The sequence below is a fragment of the Chaetodon trifascialis genome, chromosome 2 (genome assembly GCF_039877785.1).
Source record: "Chaetodon trifascialis isolate fChaTrf1 chromosome 2, fChaTrf1.hap1, whole genome shotgun sequence".
Classification (NCBI taxonomy): domain Eukaryota; kingdom Metazoa; phylum Chordata; class Actinopteri; order Chaetodontiformes; family Chaetodontidae; genus Chaetodon; species Chaetodon trifascialis.
The window spans coordinates 5,101,288-5,126,635 of NC_092057.1; the positions used below are offsets into that span (position 1 = coordinate 5,101,288).

Below are 25,348 nucleotides of genomic sequence, written 5' to 3' on the forward strand. Positions count from 1 at the left end.
AATATAAGACATTAATCGTGCTGCTCAGGCCGGCGTGCCATCGCCGTGTGAAAAATGAACCAACCTGCTCTCCTTCGCTTCCTTTCCTCTGATTTCTTCTGTCCTTCCTCTTTGAAAATTCCTTCCTGATTGCGTTTCATTACTCAACCGCCTTCCCTTTGGTGTCTCTTTCCTTGTCCCGTCTTCCAGATTCTATCTTATACAGAAGGCCTTCATGGAAAATGGATGTTCACAGAGATCCGGGCCATCTTTTCCAGACGCTACCTGCTGCAGAATACTGCTCTGGAAATCTTCATGGCCAACAGAAGTAAGACAGCACCTGATGATTACCTCTGTGTTTTTATTCTAACCCTGATGGATATAAAAGGGAGTAATAGCACAGACACAGAAGATAATCCTTGATATAATCGGATGTTTCTTTGTGCTTCTCTGCAGCGGCAGTCATGTTAAACTTCCCAGATGCATCCACGGTCAAGAAGGTGGTCCACAGTCTTCCTCGTGTTGGGGTGGGCACGAACTTCGGTCTTCCACAGACCAGGTGAGGCGCACAGAAACACACATCAGCTCTTTTTTTTGTTGTTGTTGTTGTTGTTGTTGTTGCGTTCGCGTTTGTGACGGTTGTAAACATTCTCTGCAGGCTTGTGTGCATCACATACATACAGCACCACATCTGAACCCATTGGTAATATTAAACATATGGAAAGACGGCGTCGGTTAGAGGGGGTGAAATGGGATGAGAGAACATTAACAGTGTTGTTACTGATACACCGCAAACCTCCAAACTCAATGTTCTCCCTGCCTCTCCTGCTGTCACGTGCACACAGGGGCTGGGTCACCGACTTGTCCGCCCCCTCCCGCTCTCTCCAAACGTAATTGGCTTCACACAAACATAGTCCAGTTCATTTATATATTTCCATCAGTGTGAAGCAAATGGTTGCTTGTAAGCCTGCAGGGCACACCCCCCCTCCCTCACATCACGTCTGCTGTGTGTCCGGGCAGAGCTGCAGCCGAGCCCAGCCCGGCTGCTGACATGTGTTCCCACTGTAAGACCCTGTGGAGAAATGAAAGCAATGGGCAGGAAGTCTTATGTACGGCGCCTTTTAGGGCTCATTTTAGTGACTGTTTGATGCAGCCAGCGAAAGTTTGATCCATTATATGGTGGTAAAACTGCAATTATCAAGTCATTTTTTATTTATTTTAACAGGGAAGTACTTTATGCACCACGTCGTTCACGTTACCTGCAGGTTTCATTAAAATCAGGCCTTTTCTTTCTTTTTTTAACTTAATTTTATTTCGTTTTCAACATTTATATATCAATATAAACAACCCTTCTGCAATACAGAAGAGAAACAAGGCATGATGAAGACAAGAGGGCCAAAAATATATTAAAAAATGAAATAAAACGAGAAAAAAAAGGATTCAGATGCAGGGAGGAGTAGAGAACAATCATTGAGATAGTATGGTGGTGGCAGGACTCCATCTTTTGATAAATATATGTCTTTGGAGTCTCAGAGAGTCTGTTATACTTTCCATCTGATAGATTTCCAAGACCTTCCATATCCGCATATTATATGTTGGGGGCTCAGGTTTTAACCATTTAACTGTAATTTCATCGCTGCTGGTATTTTTTGGCCTGCCGGGGTCAAACCCACTAATGCCACCATGAATCTATTATGATGTCCTGGTGAAATACTTCTTTAAGTGCCTCTACGACCTCTTTCCAAAATGTACTCAGTTTTGGGCAAGTCCAAAATATATGGGCGTGGTTGCCAAATTGTGTGCCACATTTTCTCCAGCATAGGTTTGAGCATACTGGGCTCCTCTTGGCCACTATTTCCCTAAATCTCATTACAAGCTTGCACTTAAATTCCCTGATCAGGCCTTTTCTCAGAGTACACCTTATACAAAGGTGGTTTAATCCAAAAATGACCAAAAAACCAAATCATGAAATGAGTCATGGTACAATGTAAATCCTTCCTTATGCAGCAGGGATGTGTGTCAGTTTCATTCTGCTGGTTGTGAAATATTTGTCTTCATTACTCTGCGCTGCTACGGTTGTTGTCTGCCGAACATTGTGGGAGTTAACATGCAAGTCAGGAAGATTTAGGATCTGTGGGAAATGTTTTCTCAATATTAGGCAACAAAAAATGCCTCACGTAGCAACCGTGAACACTGAGGACTATGTAATCAGCGCGAGGAAGAAAGTGCATCCAGTAATGAGTCACTGTGGATGTAGGAGAGTGTGTGTAACACACACGCACAGTTAGGGTGAGAGAATGCGTGTGTGTTTGTGTTAGACCCATTAATCAAGCTGGTTTGCAGGCCGGGGACACCTTGCCTCTTTGACCTGAGGACAGCTGTGCAGGGCAGCTCAGTGCACACAGACACCAGCTCACACAGCCAGCACAGCACAAGCTACGCGATGTCCAGAGCCACGACGATAATCCACAAACACACCTCAGTATCCATTTCACACTGTTGCTCATAATCTGATATAATCCCACTGCTTTTAAAACACGTGCCAGTATCTTCATCTCTGTTCACATTGCATCGATCTAAAGGAGATTAAAAGAAGATACATAAACCTGAATAATTAATACAAAAACCACTGTGAATATAAGATACAAATATAAAAACAATGCGTCCTGTCGTACACTCGTGTTTGGAAAGTCGTATTTTCACCTTTGGGAGGCCTAATGACTGTAATCTCACACCCTGACAGTGATTAATTCCATCATTTTCTTTTGTTTTAATTGGATTGGGGGTCATTTGTTTTTGTCCCGCCGCATACATCACGCTCTGGGCCCTGCGTGTGTGTGCGCGCACGCACGCAGATATTCAGCCCAATTTATTGCGTATCTGTCTTCTTAATTAGCGAGACTGTGAGTTCAATAGATTTTTCATATAATGACATCTGTATTGCAAAAGTCTAATAAAGCCGGGGGCTTCTTTTTTTTTTCAACCCGCTGCTCTTGTGATGTATTGACTGCGTTCGTCTCTGCACGGCCGCTCGATGTTTGTCTGTTTGCATCAGAGCAGGAAACACGGCTGCAGATGTTTAACGTCTGTTTTTCTGACTTTCTCTCTGTAGGCGAATCTCTCTGGCCACACCAAAGCAGCTATTCAAGGCAGCCAACATGACCCAGCGCTGGCAACGCCGCGAGATATCCAACTTTGAGTACCTCATGTTCCTCAACACCATCTCTGGTGAGGACGCCACCCAGCACCTGCGCGATGTCACTGCAGACGTGCACCAACGCTAAAGCTCCAGGAAGCATGAATTAATGTTCGCCCCTTTCTCTTCTCTCGCTGTGTTTGCCTCCACCAGGTCGGACCTTTAATGATCTAAACCAGTACCCGGTCTTCCCCTGGGTTATCACCAACTACGACTCCGAGGAACTTGACCTCACGCTGCCCAGCAACTTCAGAGATCTGTCCAAGGTGAGACGCTGAGACCACCTCAGGGGGGTGCACGTGTGCGTTTGTGTGTAGCCAAAGTCCTTTTAGTAGCTGTGTAATTGCCATTGATCATAATTTAGTGAATCAGCTCTTCAGTCTCTGGTGGCTGATTGCTATCTGCAGTTCGGTCCTTCTCCTTCAGATGCTCAGAGGAGAATTTTGTGTTTATCTTTGGATAAATCGAACTCTACTTTACTTGTTGGCAGTGATGTATATTAAATATGAGTAGACTGTGATAGATTTGCCAGAGTTGCGGGTGATAAACATTAAAGATAATGTGTATGATTAGTTGTTGACTTGTGTTAGTCGAGGCCTGGCTGCAGTCAGAGCTGATTTAAGCTGCTCCCTCTCTCTTCCTGACTCCCGTTTTCTTCTTTGGCTGTCGTTTTCTGTCCACAATTCAAGATTCATCATTGAATTCTTTCAAGTTTGACCTTCCGCAACACCCCAGGAAGTGAAGTAGTACTCCCTGGTAGCTCCAGGCATCAAGTGATTGGGCTTAAAACAATGAAACCTGCCCTAAGATGCTCCCTGGCACATAAATACACACACTCATGCAGCTGAAACTGCTTAAGAGATTCTCCCTCATGCTGTAAGTAGACATGCAATTATTTACTTGCATGAACTCCCCGTCTTTTCCACGCATACACACACAGAACAAAAAGCTAAAAGACATCATCCTCAGCTTGCATCACTTGTGTGTAATGCTGTCTAGTGGTGGGAGGACAGAGGATTAGTTTTAGAGTGAAATGATTGAGCGACTGTCGAGCCGCTGGAGCCAAAATGACTGAATAAATCAGCCGTGGAAACAAAAAGGCATGTGTTAATGGACAGGGGGTACGCCAGAGGAAATGCATTTCGGAGTTACACGTGAGGGCATTTGTTCGCGTCCCGGGAGCATCCGATGTCCATGCAGGGCGAGGGAGAGGTGGGAGGACGCACCTAGTGAGACAGAGCGGAACATTTCACTGGTAAAAATAGCATTGCATTAAAGGAGGGGCTGTGAGCGGCTGAGATACGATCCAGAAAGTCCAGTTTGTGTGAAACTAGTCGTTTGTTACACTGAGACTGCTAAAGATTTTTTTTATCACTGCAGAAATGATTTTGTCCTTTGTCAAGATGATGGTGAGCAGTCAAAGATGGTGCATTGCCGGATGTTGTTTTCTGCACCCCTTTTGGTCTCCTCTCCTCTCCTCTCCTCTCCTCTCCTCTCCTCTCCTCTCCTCTCCTCTCCTCTCCTCTCCTCTCCTCTCCTCTCCTCCCTTTCCTTTCCTTTCCTTTCCTTTCCTTTCCTTTCCTTTCCTTTCCTTTCCTTTCCTTTCCTTTCCTTCCTTTTCCTCTCCTCTCCTCTCCTCTCCTCTCCTCTCCTCTCCTCTCCTCTCCTCTCCTCTCCTCTCCTCTCCTCTCCTCCCTTTTCCTTTCCTTTCCTTTCCTTTCCTTTCCTTTCCTTTCCTTTCCTTTCCTTTCCTTTCCTTTCCTTCCTTTTGCTCTCCTCTCCTCTCCTCTCCTCTCCTCTCCTCTCCTCTCCTCTCCTCTCCTCTCCTCTCCTCTCCTCTCCTCCCTTTCCTTTCCTTTCCTTTCCTTTCCTTTCCTTTCCTTTCCTTTCCTTTCCTTTCCTTTCCTCTCCTCTCCTCTCCTCTCCTCTCCTCTCCTCTCCTCTCCTCTCCTCCCTTTTCCTTTCCTTTCCTTTCCTTTCCTTTCCTTTCCTTTCCTTTCCTTTCCTTTCCTTTCCTTTCCTTTCTTTTTCATGCAGCGATATTGCCAGTCTGAGCATGGCAGTCACCCCCTGTCTCATCATAAAATGGTGCTGTTAAATTTATTTGTGCAACCTTGCAGAATATGTGATGCTGTGAGCTTTGTCATCTGGTAACTTCTTGAGGAAACAAAGAAAAAGCTCGGCTGTTGTCGTTCTCATTTGTCCATGTTTGTTGTGATAGCCGCTCTGTGTCCATGGTGAGAGTGTGGATATCAAGCAAATCCTCTGATCTCACTGATTCCAATAATGATCCATTAAAATGGATTAAACCTCAGAAATAAGCGACCTGCACCATTGAACCCGATGCCATACAGTAGCCCTGCACATTTACTGCAAACCTGCGCCATCCACCCACACTTCCATTCTTTCACACCACCCTGTCATACAGAGTCAAACACCCCAACAGTCAACACCTTGTCCCTTCTCCCCAGGTTCTCCCCAGTCCTGCTTTCACTTCCGATCTGCTCCTCTGTGTCTCCATCCTGTTTTTATCCCTCCCAGTGTAGCTTTCCCTGCTGTATGAAGCTGCATAATTCCTCTGTTTATCTGGCTTCATGTTGCCCAGTAGGCTGAAATGTGACAGTTGTGCTTGCCCCACGCACACACACACACACACACACACACACACACACACACACACACGCACACACACACACAAACATGCAGCCCTCCTTCAGTTTCTGAGCTTCTTTCTGCCTCCCACTCCTCTCCTTTGCACCTCCTCGGAGTTTGGACAGCTCAGCCTCTGTGCTCGGTCAAGCCTCGCAGCCCCAGGGACCACGTGAACCGAAGGGGAGATGGGTGAAAGGAGGAGAAACAGAAAGACAATCTGGGAGCAAAGAAAGAGGAGGAGAGAGGAAGAGAAGAACAACAAAATCATTTGCCGTCCTTGTGCTTTTTTTTTTTTCTCTCTGGCAAGAGGGAGGGAAGGGAGGGAGGGAGGCCAATCTTTATTACATCTGTTTTATTCATGTTGTTGACACATGTGTGATATCAGTGTATGACCGCTGGACCGTGGCAGACTGCAGTGTCTGGGAAAAGGGCAAGCAGCCCCCCGAATCAACCCCCACCCTCCAGTTCTGCACCCACGATCATTTGTGCACTGAGTTTCTTTTCTTTGCATCCTAATGTCTCCTGACCTTCACAGTTAGTTTTTTTTTTTTTGCTGTGCGTCTGCATCATGCGCCACCTCCTGCTTTGTCTCACTGTCTCTCTTTCTCACCGTCCACATCCCTCTTATCCCCCCTTATGTCATGTTGGTGGCTGTCTCTTATAGAAACAGGTCATCTGAGAAGCCTCCAGTGACATTGAGAAGCCCAATTGCCATGAACGTGTGTGTGTGTATGCGTGCGTGCGTGTGTCACACACTGTCATCATCCCCAGCACAACAGAGGCCACACAGAATTTATGTTCCCTCCTGCCAGAGCCATTTTGACCCCAGGGACTTTCTTATCATAAACTCTAACCTCAACCTGACATCAAACGCCGACCCCCGAGATAACATTGTAGTCACGATAAGCGCACACATGAAGTGACTGCGAGTGTTGTAACTCTCCTCTGTTTTCTTAGTCCTTTAGCCTTTCGCGCACCCCCCCTCTGCACACGATCCCACATTTCGCCACATGAATTCACTTGTCCTACATATAGATAGTTGTAGGATGATTATAATTGGTCAAGGGGGGTCGCACGGTTCCCCTTAAGGTCTGATTGTTATGCAGCTTTTAATGAAGCACAACAAACAATTAGAAGAATTGTTGACCCCCCCCCCCCCCCCACCACCACCAGAGATTAGGTAGCCTGCATTTACATAGCAACAGGAACGGTGAGGATTTATCGAGCGTTCCTTGTACCTTTGTGCTATAACCGACTTCTCACAGCCACATCAGCTAATGGTGTATTGATTTCACCATACGCGCCCCATATGTTTATCCCCCAGGCCCTCCACACCATTTTCACTGTTTAAATAGGACATTATACATAAACACTCCTTTCAAAAGCCTCTTCTGATTTATGACTCAAAGCCCAAGTGATGCTCAAATAGTCGGTAAGCCATTATGCTTCATCACCGGTGACCTGTTATTGTTTTTAAAGTAAAGCAGCGCTGGATGACGTTCTTGTTCGAGTGTAATTGTGCTGCGTTTCAGGAAGGTTCTGACTCTCACCCTGATCCTGATGCAGGCCCTTTTCTCTTCATCTCTGCGAGGAGCAGTTTGATGTCAGTTTCAAACATGAATCTGATCATAAATGATGCTCCAAACATGTTGATTTGTTTTGAGTTTCTTGCCCTTTAGTCGTTGTAATTGTTCCTCACAGCGTTTTTCTCACAGTAGCTTTAAATGAACGGATGAGGACTGATCCAGGATGAATCCTCTGATGTTTGCCTCTTAAAGCGCCACCACATATTTGATCCGCAGCTTCCTCTCTTCTCTAATTAAAACTCTGAGGTTCATTTGTCTGAGTCCTCATCGGGGTGCCGCGACATATTAGGCCAATCTGCGGTGAGGCGGCGGCAGGCGCTCCATCAGCACGCTGCCGGCCGCTCGCCTCTGATGCACGGCACCGTCACCGCCACCCTGTTGTAGCTACTGTAAGCGGAGAGCGCGAGCCCCACAGTAATCTACAGCAGTAAACAATGTCGGCCTCATGCAAACCAACAGCCCCCACATGCACTCACACACAATTCTCCCTCTCTCTCTGTCACTGTGGCACTTTCAGTCTTTTTTTTTATTTTATACGCCTCCTCTCCCTTTTCTTTTTTTAATGAGCCGACTGTTATTAGGGCTATAAATCAGACCAATGGGCTTGATGTATAATTCACTCTGTGTACTCACCCACCCCCCGGTGGCCCTGAGGAAGCCCACAGTGTATCACTGTCAGTGTGGAGCTGCACAGCGTGGTGGCACGAGGCGTTTTGCCGTGTAAATACGCACACACACGCACAAAAAATATATGCACACACCAAACCGAAAAAGCAACCAATTCTGCACAAATCCTGCGTGCGTCGCTCCCACGACACACGTGCACAAGCAGCGCCCCATTACACCCACGCGGAACAGTAGCCATAGCACAGATCAATATCAGTGCCCGGCCCTGGATGAGCCGTGCTGTGACAGGCACACTATGATATGAAAGAGATCCAATTGATCTACGCCCTGCTCGCCCCTCATCCTCAAAAGGCCATCATTCCATTACCATTGATCCGTGTGTGTGTGTGTGTGTGTGTGTGTGTGTGTGTGTGTGTGTGAGGTGAAGGGGGGTTGAGGGAATGAGGCACAGCCAGCAGAAGACTAATAAAAATTGAACCAGCCTGAAAGTGATTTCTATAAATGAGTATTTAAATAATAGCCCAGCAGCACAGGGTTATTGGTTTTGCAGAGCGATGGAAAATTAATGCAACTTATCCATTTTTCTACACTACAAATAGGGCCGGTGACCAGTGTATTAGTTACAGATTAATAAAAGTAGAAATTAAAGGAACCCGCAGCCGTGCTATTGATATTCCTAGTAGGCTCTCCTTCATTGGAGCACATTAGTTTTCTCTGACAGACTGCAGCTGCAGGGGCTCTGTTCCTCTAAAAAGCACTCTGTGGGAAAGGATTGATCTCCTTCTGAAGGGAAACGTCATCTAATATTCATTTGAGATTGCACAAAGGTTACCAGCTTCATTTGCCTCGCAACTGTTATGCAGGTCCCTGAATGTATGCACAGTAAAATTCAGAGGCGCCTCCCTGCTTCGCGCCTTCGTGCGTTTGTCCCTGTTTTCATGTCCAGCAGCAGTGAGCAGTTTTTAACGAAATACGTTTTATGTCTCCGCAGCCCATCGGCGCTCTGAACCCCAAGAGGGCGGCATTCTTTTCAGACCGATACGAGTCCTGGGAGGATGATCAGGTGCCCAAGTTCCACTATGGAACCCACTATTCCACCTCCAGCTTCACCCTGATGTGGCTTCTCCGTATCGTAAGTGCAGCGTGTATAAAAACACAAACAGTCTTGATTGTTGCTTTCATTACAGTGTCACAAAAATCCTGATTATATGCATCCAAATATTACATGTGTAATGTCGCTCACAGGCTGTAAACAGGCCCCCCTTTCACACAGTTTTAAACAGCGGTATCCATCTCTAACTTGTTTTTCAAACATATTTAACGACTATTTTTTGAATTTATATTCAGTGTTTCTTTTTGGAGTTGCATATTGTCATTAATTCACTCTTAATTAGGCATCTGCTTCCTCGAAACACATTTGTTTATGTCAAATTGAGCGTAAATGTATCCCATATATTGCATCACATGCATATTTCTCCTAAGTTATTGCCACGTAGATTCATTATACTCTATGTTGTTACCATTTAAGAATAAAACACCAACAAAAACAGTGCGATTAAATGTCTGCCATGAAGAAATGTTGAGCAGAATTTTTGAGGAACGCCAGGTACGTTCTGTGATTTGCTTTTGAAGAGTGTGTGCAGCGTGCATGGTGCCCTCGTTCGGCACCTTTGTTGAATGGATGCTATCAATCTTTCCACACTGCACTCAAGGGACAGGGAGGTTACTAAGTTTCTCCAGTGTGCAGTTTTCTCCTGTTATTGTCCCAGTAGCTCACTGTCTCAGCGACTCCCAGTAGAGTTACCTCATTGATCCCTGCACATCATTAGCGGGCTTACTCTAAAGCCACTTTACCAGAAACCCTCGCTTAAAGATCAAACTTAACATCAGGGAGTAGCTGTGAAGTGTCATATGTGTGATAAATGTGAGCATTTTTTGTGCGTTTTCTGCTTATTTGTGAGGTTTTCCAGCGCGCTCCCGTTCTGTTGTTTTAACTGTATGATGAGATAAAGTGTGGTTAAACAAATGAGCTTTACGTCATTTCAGGCTGACTTTAATTAGCTATCTACAGTAGCAGTTTGTCGCTGTGGCCCAGCATATTGTGTCCGTGTCACTCGGGGGCTATTGCACCAGGGAGACGGCTATTGATCTGTCCTAACAAGATTATACATGATTAGAAATGCATCAGTAGCACGAGTGCATTGGCTTTAGTAGCTCACTGGGATTATTGTTCTTTCACTTGTTCATTTTTGGATTCCAGTTTGTTCGAGGGTGTGTGAAAAGAGTAGATTTTCACTCCAATCTGTTGACATAGTGACCGCGAGCCGGCTTTCATGTGCGTTTTTATGTCATAAGTGATTCTTTTTCAGCAGCTACAAAAGCAGATTCAGATTTAAACCTCTTTTTCCCGATCAACAGGAACCCTTCACCACGTTTTTTCTCAACTTCCAAGGAGGGAAGTTCGACCACGCCGACCGCACCTTCTCCTCGGTGTCCCGGGCCTGGAGGAACTGCCAGAGAGACACATCCGACGTTAAGGTACTCCACACACTGATGCTCGCACATGATGTGGAAACACTTTCCTTTTAAGACGGCGGACTCGCAAAGAAGGTTAGAAGTTAAAAGAGATAAAGGAGCGAGCGCTACGGGAGAATAAATCCCCATCCAGCATCCTTACAGACAAAGAATAAAAGGTTTCAAAAGAGTAATGTCCAGTCACTACCAATCATTGTGCCTATGCAGTGAAAGCTTCCTGGTCTTCTGATCAAAGCGTTAGACTAATCCTCATCTGTCCCAGCCGTCTGTCTCAGATTCAGCCAGCTATAACCTGGACTTGAATCCCTGCCCATTGGGCCCCCAAACTCTGCTGAGCTGTTGGACTTGCCCTGCAACAGCACAGGTCATTCCCATACTGAGGGCCCTCGAACCCCCAGTGCACACTTTAACTGCGCTCCTAAAACATTTACGACTACAGTCAGACATTCTCTGTCAAAGCTGGGTTTGCTTGGTCTCCTGGCACTGGGTCACTGGATGGGGGAACAGCAGTGGTGTTGGGGGTTTTGACGCTTGATTGCGTTTACCACCCCACCCCCCCACATCCCTCCGATAAAACATATGGATTGCGTTACCACGTAGCTGGCCAACGCTTGATTGCGAAAGCCCAACAAGAGCCCTCGTTTGCTCTCTCAGTCTAGACCTGTCAATGTGGATCAAACTGTGAGCGCTCAGCCTCAGATCAAAATAAAGGCGAAATCTGGACCGCATCACTTTGTTTCCCTGTTCAGTTGGAATTTTTAGCATATTTTGAATGAAAGTCCGTCGACTTTATCCACTTGGACGCACATATTCTTGTTCCAGGCAAAAGAGGAATTAGGGACGAGATGTATCAATTTAGTATGCTAAGCACACCGTTTAGCATTAGCATTGGAGCCATTGATAGCAACCCTCTGCCCCTGCCAGAGGGCAAAAAGCCCCAGTGTTTTCATACCCCACTGGTAAAGAAGGAGTGATAATAGGTTACAACACCCAGATTCAATGTGTCTGTAGCCTGGGTGACGCTAGCATGACCTCCAATCCCCAATCCCCTGACCCCTGCTTAAGCCTAAAGGCATTGGGGGGGGAGAGGGAAGAGCAGAGGAGTTAGAAGTAGCAACAGTGGAAGGGTAGCAGAGCAGCCCAGAGGCCAGAGCCCCTTCCAGTGACCCATAACAGGACAGGATTGGGGATCAGAGGGGCTGGCCTCTGACCAGGCCGGAGCAAAGGGGCCACTGCACATAATGGTCCATGCAAGGCCGGCTTGAGTGTTAGGGAGCGAAGCCCTCCAGGTTTTGTGTGTGTGCATGTGTGTGTGTGTGTGTGTGTGCGTGCATCCTGCCACCTCCAGCTCAAATTTACAGGGGGCTGCAGCCAGTGAACCTGGGTGAGCTGGAGGACTCGTTAAGAGGCTGACCTTTAGTTTCAGGTCAGGGTTTGTGGAGTGAAGAGGTCTCAGAAGTGAGGAAGTGCCGTGTTGTTTTAAACCTGCGTGTTTGCTTGCTCATTTGATTGGACGTTTTCAGCTCGTTGATGAGAGGTGGATGTATTCCGCAGCTAATCTCAAAAAAAAAACAAGGGTCATGTTATTATTTGAGTGTATTTGTTTGTGTGCTTTAGAGATCACGTTGCATATCTCCAGGCTCTTGAAAATCAGTTGAAAAAAGCGTATAAACCCGCAGGTTTTAGCGTGGAGCGTTTGCATGCTGCCATCGTCGCCTGACAGACCGGGGCATGTCAGCTTGGCGTCGGCGGTGGTCTCTTCGTCTCTGATGTCAGACTGTCAACATGCTTGTATCTCTCTGTCCTTCTTGAGAGGACCAGTCAGCACTTGCAGTCACACAGGCTTTGTCTACAGCCAAAACAAATGCTGTCAATTAGACTCAAGTTTGAAAATATAATGCTCGACTGTTCATACCATGAATACAGCTGCTGAAAATGACTATTCTCACATAGATCCTTGCATGTATTTATGTACTTTGTTAATGCACAAATGTTCCCCAGAGCAGTGAGGAAAGAAGCCATGCTTTGTGTTATAAAGTGCATATCAAGACAGCAGGAAAACTCAGTATTTTATCAGTTTTAATGTCAACAGTCTGCAGCACAATATACATTTCACACTCTTGTCTTCTGATTGTTTACACAAAGCAGCCAAGAACTGAGAGACACCCTGGTCCATCACTGTGTTTCACAATCAGCGAGACACAACAATAACAGCTCGGGCCTGCGGGGCAGTATGGATTCATCTACATGTTTTTAAAGCTCAGACTCGATCTTAATGTTTACGCTCTTTGTGGCAAGTTCTGCTTTGTTAAGAATGACGAACGGCTAAACATATGGGGTTACAGCTCCTGTCATAACTTACTCACCATCCGCCAATTTGAGAATACTTTGTGTTGTTTGGGACGGCCAAATAAAATCATCATAGTTAGGAAAGAATTTGGCTGACTGGGTCTTTTTCTCTGGTTGTGGAAGTCGGCGGGGGGAGCAGAAAACTCTTTTTCTGCTGCTTAGATACAAACAAAGCAAACGAGTCCATCTGAATAGTGAAAAACCACAGCTGAGTGAGCGCTCAGGGGTTTTTGACATCTTCTGCAGAGGCCAAAGCACAAGCGCGGGCAGCAGACAGGCAGTCGGAAATGTAATTTCCTTGAATAATTGTACAATTTAGAGAACACCACAGTCTAACTGTTGTAGCAGACACACACAGAGCAATCTCTAAATCATTTCTGAACTGGATTTACGCAGGGATCGTCACTCTCTCTCTCTTATTTTTTTACTATTGGACATGTGTTTCCAAATCTCAACTTCCTTCATTCAGCATTACCCAAATCTAAGCCGGTGTCAGTTTTATTTGAACTCTTAGCTGCTGCACATTTTAAAAACGCGTTGATATCATCACTTTTTGCTTGCAGCGTTGTAACTGACCAGCGGGTGCATTTAAACGTGTCTCCGTGTTGTACCCGTGCAGGAGCTGATCCCAGAGTTCTACTACCTCCCCGAGATGTTTGTCAACGCCAACAGCTACAACCTGGGAGTGATGGAGGACAGCACCGTGGTCTCAGACGTGGAGCTGCCGCCTTGGGCCAAGAGCCCGGAGGAGTTTGTGCGCATCAATCGCCTGGTGAGAAACACGGACAGCAGAAAGTGTTGCGCTGTGCTGCGCATCATTACAGAGTGTTAAAGACTGACTGTGTTATTATTTGTAGTATATCTACAAGTTGCTGACACATATCGTAGATACACGCACATTTCTATCTCTGCCTTGTGTTGCATAACCCAGACCCTCTGAAGTCTTGCCAGAGGTTTCTGCCCCCCCCCCCCCCCATTTCAGCTGGACATGCTAATTCAAAGAGACAGTGTTATTTCCTGATCGTCTCGCACTTCTTCCTGTTACCTGAGCCTCCTGCTCCTCGGACATGCCCCGGCTCTCGGATTGCCGTGTTGGCGAAGTGATCCAACATCACCTCCCGTCCTTGTCCACCTCGCCATCTCTCTTTCTGCTCTCGCTTCATGCGCACGCACACATCTGGTGTGTGTGTGTGCGCGCGTGCGATCGCATCTGTGTTTGCGTGCACAGAAAATGATGCGGTATCCTGTTTCTGATCTCCCCTTCCTGCCCGCTCAGCCCCAGAGCAGAAATACTCTGTGTATATGCATGTCGGATGTTGTCAGATTTGCTGTCATATTTTCTCTCCTGCACACACACACGCACGCACGCACACACCGAAGGCTGGAAAACTAAGGTAACTCTTTGGATCAGATTACTTTGCTCGGCTCCAGAAGGTCAAAAAGCACCAGCTAGATTTACTGTTTCTGTTGTTTGTTGCTGGGGTCGTTTGTCATTTAGTCCTTCAACTTCCAAAACTTGCTGACAGAGTCTTACTGATGCTCAGAGGCCAGGCTTGTAAATTTAAATTTGTTTTCTGCATGAATAAGTTACGCCTGTGTTTTGTTGCATTACAGGTCTGTTTGATTTTGAGCTCTTTCAGAGGCCACGTTCTCTCTCAGCGAGGTGTTTGGGCTAAAAACAGATGTAGCTCCCTGTGCGATGCCCACAGTAGTAATGGGTGCTGATGAGGCTGGGTGTGCTCTGTGACCTGTGTAGTCTTGCGGTGGGGTCTGTTAACCAGCCTGCTGATATGACCAGGCCCCTATCATTAATCACGCACTCCTCTCTCTTTGGCTGTCAGCATGGTCGAGGCCGAGGTGGATGCATCGGGTGAAGCTTGCTGTGGCGGCGGCGGCGTGCTGTGCTGCATCGTACTCAGTCAGAATTATGTTCATTTGTTCAAAAGAAGGAATATACTTGATGAAGTTTTGATACTTATCTGCCAAAGACAAGTATTGAATTCATTTTATTTGATACACACCTACTGAAATATGAGGATTTGCTGCTTTTCTGTGCTTTATATGATTGTAAATACAAGGCTTGAACAAGTGATTAAGATTAGGAAAATCACATTATGGCCAAATCACTGTTATAAATGAAGCTTTTTGTTGCTTCAAATCATCCTCCAGATGTAAAGGAACATGCTTGTTTGGGAGAAACTCCAGCAAAAATCACGTGATCATCATTTTTAGATTTTTTTCAGTAAAATTAAAATGCAAAAAAATGACCTCTCACTAAAATATGACCTTTTTTTTTTTTTTACAGCCGTGTTTAAATACCTGTGTGTTTTTGACTGGTCAGAAAAGACAAAGTGAAAATATTGCACTGGGATGTCAGAATTTATGACGGCAGTTGTCATAATTTTCACACATTTAATAGACTAAATTAATCAGTTAATTAGAAAAATAATTAACATATTAACTAGTTGCAGCTTTGTCGTGTTTTTATTGTCGTACTCTCTGTCTGACTTTGCAGGAGGTATAATTTTCCATCTTTAACACGGCTCTCCTGAGTGAATCTTGTTTTATACACAGAAGCGGAAAACACTCACCTTTTAAAATATTCATAATTTGGATAATATTATTGTATACACTAAAAATCCGTCAACACGCTAACAGTGAGGACTTGTTAGCATCTGTGTGTTAATGTGCTTTGTGCTCCTGAGAGCACAGAGCGGCTTTTCATTGCCTGTTTAAGTGCAGCCGACTCGTCCACCTCTGCTGCCTCAGTTTTTCCTCTGGTCCTTCCCTTTGTGTCCAATTTAGTCCAGCAGAGGCAATTTGGACTTATTCTAATGGTCTACGCTCACGCGCAGCTACCTGCCTCGTTTCGGCTTCCAGGCTGATAAAATTTCAGTTTCTTTTTCTTCTGCGTGCAAGTCGACATATTGATCCAACGTGCAGCCGAGCCCACAGACACATACTGTAGGTTTGTGACAGTATTAGACAGTAAAATTATTCTGTCACATCACTTTGATCCAGTCCTGCAAGATGTTGTTTTCACCTGTCATCAGGCATTAATAGATTTTTGTCCTGCTAATTTGACCACACCTTATATTAACATACACATATTCACCATTAACCAGTTGCTCATTAGCATGCATATTAGTAGCACACCGTCTCTTTATTGTCATTATAAATCACTTATTTATTCCTTATTCTTGGGGTTAGGGGGCCAGGGTTATTAAGATCATAATTCATGCACAACACCGTCCTTACTTACAATCAATATGCAGCAATCAGCAGAAGGAGGTTACTGAGGGAATGCACTTTATGGCCTCGTAGTTGCAGAATAAGAATCATGCAGAAGAAGGCATTAATAAGTGCTTTATAATGACAAATAAAGCGGCAATATGCTGCTAATATGCATGCTAATAAGCCATTGGTTAATGGTGAATATGTGCACACTAATATAAAGCGTTATTGTTAATTTGTTATGCAAAAAAAAAGCATTTGAATGATGTTCTATAGAGGTTTTGTTCTTTAAATTCTGCTTTGTCAGCACTGGAGTCTTGTGCAGTTTTACCGTTTCAAGGGTTTGAGTTCGACCCTGTCGTACAGTGCTGCAAAACATATAGAGGCAGAGCCAGAGAGACAGAGTACAGGAGGGTGGACAGGGAGAATAAAGGAAAGAATTGGCAGAGGGAGGGATGTGTGGGTGGACAGGTCTCTGGTCATGACAGATAGCTGGCATTAGAGGGTGTCAGCTGGCAACTGTGGTACTGCAGGGAGAGAGATGAGCGCGGTGGAGAGGAGAGAGGAAGAGTGAAAGAGTTAATGGGCTGTTTGGCTCTCTTTAGCTTGTCTGCCGCTAATGGCCTCGCAACACAGGGATAGACAGCAGGAGAGAACACGCAAACACACGCAACACTCGCACACGCTTGCGAACACACACACGCCTGCTGTCTCCACTCTGGTTATGAGCCCTAGATGATTAACAGCTAATTAGGGCCCAATCTGGAAAGGCCATTAAAATCCTCTCACAGTAAAGGATTGTGCTGCTGTGCAAAACGGCAGCTTGTTTTTGTTGTTGTGAGTGAGAGCTGCGGGGTTGGTATTAAAAAAAAAAAAAAAGAAAGAAAAAATCCAGCAGAAGATATAAACATTACATCAAACTGCAGCCTGGTTTATATTACTGCGATGCTGGAAGTGTCATAGTTCATCACTTATGTTTAGTAAAAAGTGTGTTGTATGGCAACAGATAAACTGCGAGTGTTCGCCTGCGCGGATTGTTGTTTAACCTCTGGTTTACACTACTCTGAAGTCTCAAAGGCTCCAGCTGAAAACCTTGGATTTGATGTGCTGAGGAATGGTTGGACGTTAGACAGACTTGCTGGAGACAAAGTCAAGCGTGCACCTTTGCTAAACTGAAGCCTACAGTGTGCTCAAACGCTCCCTTTTTCCTGGTCCGTCACGCACCCACACACACGCAAGACGGAGGGATTTTGCGACGGCATGCCGCAGAGATCAGGGGCTGCTTGTTGTTTTTACCAGAAGGTCGAAGGAGAGGTTAAGAACTTGATCCCCCCTCCACCAGATAACTGCACGTCTCTGGGCACTGTCAGCCTCTCTGACATTCCACTATATATGACCGCATCTCGCTTCTCAGGCCTGCTAACCATTAGCGTGATAGCAGGTGATCATGCACGTGTGTTTGCGTGTTTGTGTGCACGTCGGTGTTTACCTGTGCTGTCATGGGTCCGAGGCTTCACTGGAGCTGCTGATGGGGAGCAGCCGAAGCCTCCGCCTCCTGCTGTCAATCATCCATAGACTGAGCTGCATTTGGTGATCTATGGTGGGCGCTCAGTGTCGTGTTACTTCCTATTTTTTGACAGATTTTGTGCTTTTGTTTGGAATCAGGCGTCTTTTTATCCCAACGCTGATCTTTCCAATCACATCTCTTTTCTATGAAAGCTGCTGTGCAGTCACCCTCTAACCCACCTGAACTCAGCAGGGCCCATTCGCTGCTCTGTAGTTCACATGTTTGGCTCCTCTCAGTCATCTGTGTGCTTGTCGTCCCGCTGACAGACCTGCAAACCACACACATGGGAGAGCCGGGCAGCACATTACTTTTGGCCTTTTTCCCCCTTATAAAGCATCTGCTCAGTCGAGGCAGTGACAGAGACGTCAGAGAAAGTGCCCTCGCACAACCACTGAGAGACTTTCCTTCCCGTTAAATGGGCGAAGACGACTGAGTGACGGCTCAGAAGCTGATTCTCTGAGGGTTGACCACGTGGATGATGAAGGGATCGATAAGATTTTACTGATGCCAGCGTCTTCATCAGTTCAGTTTGGCTCTTTATGGATTCTCTCATTGATGCCTGATCAGTTGAGCGTCAGATGTGTTCCTGGAGTTTCAGCCCATGCTGTGTAGAAACATATTGCTGATGTTTTCACCTGTTTCCAGCAGCATAGACGCGTGAGTCATTGTTTTGAACTGTCAGGAGAACGCAGCGGCATCGATAAAATGAATTGATGAGCGACATGATATGATGGATCGGACAATTTGGAGTTGGTTCGATCCCCATCCCCACTGAGTACCCAGCATATCTACTCCATGGATGACGCTCGACAGTAAAGGCTGCGTCATTGTGACAGTAACAACGATCAGAGCCTCTGATGCAGACATGGTGGTGTGAATTGACCCTTGTTTGTTAGCCATTAGCTTTTAGTACATCAGGGATGTCAGAATTAGCTTAACACAAACGTCCTCCCTGAATTCAGTCTGCTAATTGTAACTATGATGGCGACCTGTTTCATAGCGCCTCACACAGCTGTTCTCCTGCCTGCAGAGGTAAACATGGCTGCTCAGCGCTAACAGACGAATGTCATATTAACATGAGCCGAATCACCTTTACCCCCCAAAACCCCCACATACTCACACTGTCGACATCTTTGAAAGTCCTTTTCTGAAGTTTGTCACTTCAATGTGCTGACAGCTCTTCACACTCACACAAACGATGTCATCATGGCAGACAAGTCCATTATCCTCCCAGTTCATGATCAAGTAAAGGGAAGGGGGTGCGGAGTAGTCCAGCGGCTGTGCGTGTGGAATCTGAGGGAGGCCTGGGTACAGAAGACAAAAACGTGCCCCCCCCCCCCCCCCCTTTCTTTCCCACAAGTCCCCGTCGCTCCCCGGCTCAGACCACCAGCTACAGCGAGTCAAAGATCACGGCTGTTTACATTCACCTCTCATCCTTAAAGCCCCCTCTGATCAGACGGCCACTGGGATGAACATCGCGCCGTTCCCACCAGCCTCCACGTCTTATCCTCGCAGGAACCCCGCGGGGATTCATGTGCGAGCTGAGGTAAACCACTGCGAGGACCAGTCGCTAACCACTAAGATATACTTATGCACTTGTGAATGACTGAGTGAGTGAAAGCCTTAACGTGGTCTGGCCCAGTACGGCTTCATGTCGCAGAGCAGTTTACCATGTTAGCCAAGCGCTAATCTGCTCCCCTGGCGTCTCCACTGAAAGCCTTGTTGTTGGATGGGAACTGGGGCGGGGGGGTTATCTGGCTAATGTCAGGCAGCGCTCACTGTAGGGGTATTGTCATGCATAAGGGCAGACATGTTTACTGTGTGCGCAGTGTTTTACGAGCCGTCCCCCCTTCTCCTCTGCCTCCCCCTCCTCTCCTTCGTCCTCCTCTTCGGTGACGTAATGGAGGAGGCCGATGAGAGCCTGAGAAATGGGATGATCTACTGCCGCTGACATGCTCACTCACTAATGTTGTCCTTCTCCCTTTTCCTGCGCTCCTCCACACTCTCATTTCACTTCTGCCAAAGTCTTCAGAGATGCTTTTTTTTTTGTAGCAGCATTCGTGTGTTTTCAGACTCCGTCTGTCCAGCACTTTGTCTCTCTCTGCCTCTCGAACTCCTGGACGTCTGTGCTGCCATATTTGCTCTATTTAAAGGAACACTTGTCTTTGCCCTCTGAACCTCCCAAGCTAATGTGTTCAGTCAAGCGTTGACAGCAACAATTATTTTATTTATGTTTTTGAAAGCAGACAAAGAAACATCTCACAGCCTTCTAGAAGATAAGAGCTTGGCGACGTGGTAGAAATCATGACCGCAGTATTTATAATAAGCACATTGATGGGAAAGCGATGAAGTGAGTCACTCTTCATACTGTAAGCTTTAAACAAAACTAATTTTGGTAGCTTTGAGTTACAGCTTGTTCAGAATATTAATTTGGACAGCCTGTAATTTAGAGAATGAGATGATCATTGTCATCAGAACATGATTTAGAAGGTTAATAGATGATATTTAAGTGCTGTTACTGCTACAAGAGGTCATAAAAAAAGAACCATAGTCTGTCGTGTATTAAAAAACCTGCTGTTTGCACTGCTCTGCTCATTATTACTGTACAAAAACCCAGAGACACTGTATTTTTGGCAGTATTTATTTTTCTACTCTTTGTACATGATGTACATAACTTCTATAGTTGAATTTGTTTGGCATCGTTTTTATTGTCTGTATATTATCTCATCTTGTCTTATCTTAGTTTATCTTATCTTATCTCTATAATCTGTAGTATGACTGGGCTGATTATTTATATCCACTTTTTATTCATCTTCATTTTTACTCTATTGATTAAAGAGTGACCTCTTTGTGGAATATAAAACGTCAGTGAAAAATGCCCGTTGTTATGTCCAAGAGTACGAGCTGACATCATCAGAGGCCTTGTTCTTAGCGACCAATCAAAAGCCCCCAAATATTTACTGTAACGTTAGAAGAAAGGCAGCAAATTCACACACTTATTCATTTTGGACACGTTTTCCTTTTGTTCCACACACACACACGCACACACACACACACACACACACACACACACACACACACACACACACGCTCTAACAAGCTACAGCTCCATGTAACTCTGCAACAACCCCTCCTCGCTGGCTAACTGCTCTCGAGCTGATCAGTCGACTCATTCATCCTAATCACCTCCACTCTGCGCTCAGACGCCTCCACACCTTCAGACGGGCGGAGGGGGAGCGCCCAGTCCTCCAGCCGACTCCATGATCACCCGAGACAACAATGCTCCTCTCAGCAGCTATCCAAATATTCTGTCGTTGGGCTCGCTCAGCCTCCTCCGCGGCCCTGCGTCTAATCAGCTCTGACTGTTGACTTTGCTTCTGCTCGCTCGATCCTATTGTGGATGTGTCTGATGGCGCTGGTGATGTATGTGCTAGCTTGTTAGCCGTTCTGTACGGAGGCGGACAGATGGTTAGGTTCTCTGCAGGTGCTTGTTAGCAGTTGTGAAATAGTCCTTTTCTCATTGCAGTCATCCTCTGTCTAAACTCCCTGTGACCAGGCTGTTATACGCCCTCATTGCTCTTTATGCTGCGTCATTGTTTGTCATTAGCGAAGCCCTCAGAGTTTCATTTGCTTCATCCGTTTACTCCTCAATCAGTGTTGTTTACTCCATTGTCTGCGCTGTAAATTGGACCACTTAGTGCACTCCTGCAGTCTACCCTTTGCCGTTTGTGTGACTGACACCAAATCCACCATGACATGTTTGTTTTGGGCGGATGCTTTGCCAATCGCTGCTCATTCTGCCTCTTTTCTCCCCACAACTTGATATTCTTGCTTTTCAAGTGGATGAGGGAGAGTCAGAGCGATGGGAGGAGTGAGCCGGAGAGAGTCGGGGTTAGAGTTTCAGGTTCCACTTGCCAGCGAGTGCCTCCGTTGACCCGTAGCCAGAACTCTCACAGTTGTGACCTGTCTAATTAGTAGAGCGGGAAGGCGGGGGGGGGGGGGGGGCACTGAAGCAACACACACAACCCATCTGGGCTTTCCTCGGTGTGTGTGAATACGAGAATAAAGGAAATGGTTTGTTAGCTGTGCGGCTGCTCCGAGGCTCTCGTTCCTTACGTCACCTATTGCTTTTTTCTTCTTCCCTCTTCCATGTTGGGGGGCCCCTTCTCCCCTGGCTGGCAACAGGCTTCCTCTGCCTGCCTCAAAATGACAATCGGCTTCTCATTTACAGCGAGCTAATAAGCCCTTTAATCAGAGTGCTTGTCAACCTCAGGGCAAGGCAACTCCAGCGGAGTTGATCCAAAGGATCAGATGACTGGAAGAAAGAGCAGGAGGGGAAAAAGGGAGCAGCACTAAGAGCGAGAGAATAAGTAGAAGGGAAAAAGAAAGGGGGCTGTTGAACTTGGAGGGAGAAAAGAAAAAGAATAAAAATGAGGAATAAAGTGGCTTCTGCTGAGGATGTTCGTTGTTCTTGGAGAGCCTCAGATTTAATAGTTTGATTTAATAAAATGCACAATAAGAATTCATGAGTCAAAGCTTGATTGAGCCGCTGATTCTGCGGTACGGTGGCGTAATTTTTCTCATGTGAAAAGGCAGAAAATGTCTCACTGTCACACATGCTGGATGTGGTTTTCAGGATGTTTTGATCGGCTTGTGCTTAAACAGTCGTTTTAGTATATACAGACCTGACAAGTGTTTGCTTTATTCATCCGTAATCGATACAAAAGAAAACAGCCGGCTGCTGACAACACTCCACATGCCACATGTGCATTCGATTACACGCACACACCACCGGTGAGACGCACGCGCGTCACGGCCGGCATGCAAATGAGCGCATTGATTTGTTAAGTGACATTTTAACATCCTCACAGACAGCTCTCCATAAGTCCTTAAAAGGGTTTTTTAGGGCCAATGAGGGAAGGAGGAGAGCATTCAGTGTCACCTCGTTAAAGCTGGAGCGAAATCCAGCTCAGTCCGGACCATAAAGCCGACCGCAAACCACAGCGAGGCCCAGAAACTTCACAGGACGGCCCAGCGCTGCTCCTGCAGACCTGCGGCGTGGACACTTTTACTTATCACTCAAAGACGTTCAAAGTGACGTACAGTAAGAAGAGATTAAAAAAAAATAGATTAATCACACCCTCTCGTAAGCAGAAAAATCACTCGACCAGTCCCGATCAGACGTTCTCGGTTTTGCTCCTCAGGATTTGTGAGTAATCCTGGTTTAATGTCCTCCAGCTGGTTAATTGCAGTCTCCGGTCTGATGTCTCGAATAAGGATCGCCTTTAAGTCCTGAGTCTAGAGTCTAAAGAGTAACGTATCATCACCATTCTTTGAGAGTTTATCTGAAGTTCACACTGCAGCTACAGATAATAATCTGAGACTTGCACACAGACGAAGCTCGTAAGCAGCAAAGACTGATTGAGGTAAATGATTATGTTTTCCTGCATGTGAGAATATTCCAAACTATCGCTGTCATTGGAAACAAGTCACAGCACACAACAAAGGGGACCCCCTTATGCTTCAAAGGTGTACTTCGTCAAACCCGTAACAATAGAAATGTGGGATTCCAGTGACTTCTACCCCCTATCAGCATTTACATAAAGGCATGCTAAATTATTCATTAATTATCAGAGAGTCCCCCGCGGATGGGGATGACACACACACTGGCTGCTAATTGGCCCATCAATAATCCTGCCTGGTTCTCCTGAAGTGGCACCAGATCCCACCTCAGGAATCTGCTATCTGCCCCAACCTTCTGCCTCGCTGTTTCCACAGTGCGGCGCGACAGAAGGAGACGTTTCCACACCTGCTCGCCTGCTGCATCATTAATGACTGATGGGCACACGCCCGATTTCCGCGCTTCACTTTTAGCGCTTGTCTGTCACGTCGCTTAAATCCCTCAGGTGCGGTCTTGTAGTTGTAAGATGAATATTTGATGTCGTTCTGGGTTTTATCACAGTCACGAGTGTGTAATGGAAATGTCATTCGTCCACAGATGAAATCAGCAGGTTAAAAGGGATAAGGCTGATGATCATGATGATCTTTGGATACTCAAACTTCCCTGTCCCGTCTGTGGCAGTCAGGTACAAGCTCATTCGCTGCTTCTCAAGGCGTGAGGAGGTCCCGCTGTCCTCCTGTTTATATATTTTCCCATAAACCTCCCACATTTAAGCTTAACTGCCCATTTGTGTGTTTGCTTCATTCCCCTCCAGTACAGCAGGTGGCAGTATGTAGAACATTAGCCGTAACATCTATTGACAAAGAGTCAATGCAAATGGCCGGTGGCTTACCGTATGTCCATCAAAGTCGTGCTTTTTGTGAAATACGCCAGTTTTTAGCGCATCACGCGGAGGGAAAGGCGGCAAATCTGCCAAACATAAGAAACATGCTCCACCAATGGCTGCATTTATACTCTCACCTTCTCCCAACAACTGTCTCACTCAAAATGCACAAATCATGTGTGTGTATCCTTCAAATAATAGGTACTTAAGATAAGTGCTGAATTAATCTGCCCTCTTGTGTTTGCATTTACATAACGCAGGGATGTTTCTGACCACCTCATCGTTGTCACTTATTGTAGGAACTAGTCATCGCTCTGCCTCGTGGTGATTTTAGGATCCACTGTGTGCAGCCTTGTCTAAATCTAAGGGCTGTGTGGACGGTGGTATGGGTATAAACAAGCTCAAAAACATAATTTAACTTGAAAAAGGTGAACTAATTTCCCGAAGCAGCCGGACACTGTAGTTCAGCTCAAACAGGAGTGAATGGCGGATTTGTTGGGGACTATTTTCAGCTGTTTGTCGATCCAGTGAGCGACTCAAAATAAACTACAGGGTAATGAACAAACATGTCAGCCGGCGCAGCGGCGTGTCTCGCTGATGGCTTTTCATTGTTCTTACTTACATCGCAGCCTGATTGTTGTCTGAGCGGCGTAGCAACACTGTGATCTTCTTCAGAGAGCCGTGAAGAAGCACGATGAAGGCGGTTTACTGTATCCCCGCAGGCGGAGGCGCACACTCTTTGAAACTCTGAGATCTGCTCCGCTGAGGTTAAATTTCTACACCTGCACTTCAGTCGCAGAGCCTTTCGTCAGACGGACGGTGACAGACCAAACAAACACAATAACACACACACACTCTCACTTATTCTGCCTCTCCCTCTCCAAATGGTACTTGCAAGTGATTTCCATAAAGGCGGGCCTCTGGAGAGCGAGCTGCAATAACATGGCTGCTCTTTGTTTCCCCACGCTGATTGACAGTAGATTGCGGTGCACATTAAATGCCCATCAGGCCCAGCTTTGGTTTTAGAAACAGGGGAGCAGGGGCCCGTCAGAGGTCAGTCCTCACGCATAATGAACTGATCTCTCTCCCCGTCGCACACACACTCTGCCCGCTGTTAGAGTGAGTTTGAGTGAAGAGCTTTTCCCTGGCTTATAATGTAGCATTGATAAAAAGGACTGCCTTGTGACACGAGCCTTTGAACACACAGAGGGACGGATAGACATGCAGTCTAGACTGCCGTGGACTCTAGGGGTGTTCTGTTTTATCTTAATACTTAAATGTGAGCTTATCTTTGTTTCAACATCACGGCGTAGTTCAGCCGTTAACAGAAAATGTCGTC

The 25,348-nt window shown here is 46.1% G+C and overlaps 1 protein-coding gene across 4 annotated transcripts in view; it reads left to right on the forward strand.

Moving 5' to 3' along the window:
- The window catches only part of lrba (LPS-responsive vesicle trafficking, beach and anchor containing), a 180,132-nt gene that overhangs the window by 130,158 nt on the left and 24,626 nt on the right, over positions 1-25,348 (forward strand). For all 4 annotated transcript variants that reach the window (XM_070989116.1, XM_070989090.1, XM_070989107.1 and 1 more), the window contains 7 exons: positions 190-307; positions 436-538; positions 3,092-3,207; positions 3,329-3,441; positions 9,032-9,172; positions 10,459-10,578; positions 13,544-13,696. In XM_070989116.1, the coding sequence (XP_070845217.1) occupies positions 190-307; positions 436-538; positions 3,092-3,207; positions 3,329-3,441; positions 9,032-9,172; positions 10,459-10,578; positions 13,544-13,696 (864 nt within the window). The remainder of the gene's footprint in view (positions 1-189; positions 308-435; positions 539-3,091; positions 3,208-3,328; positions 3,442-9,031; positions 9,173-10,458; positions 10,579-13,543; positions 13,697-25,348) is intronic.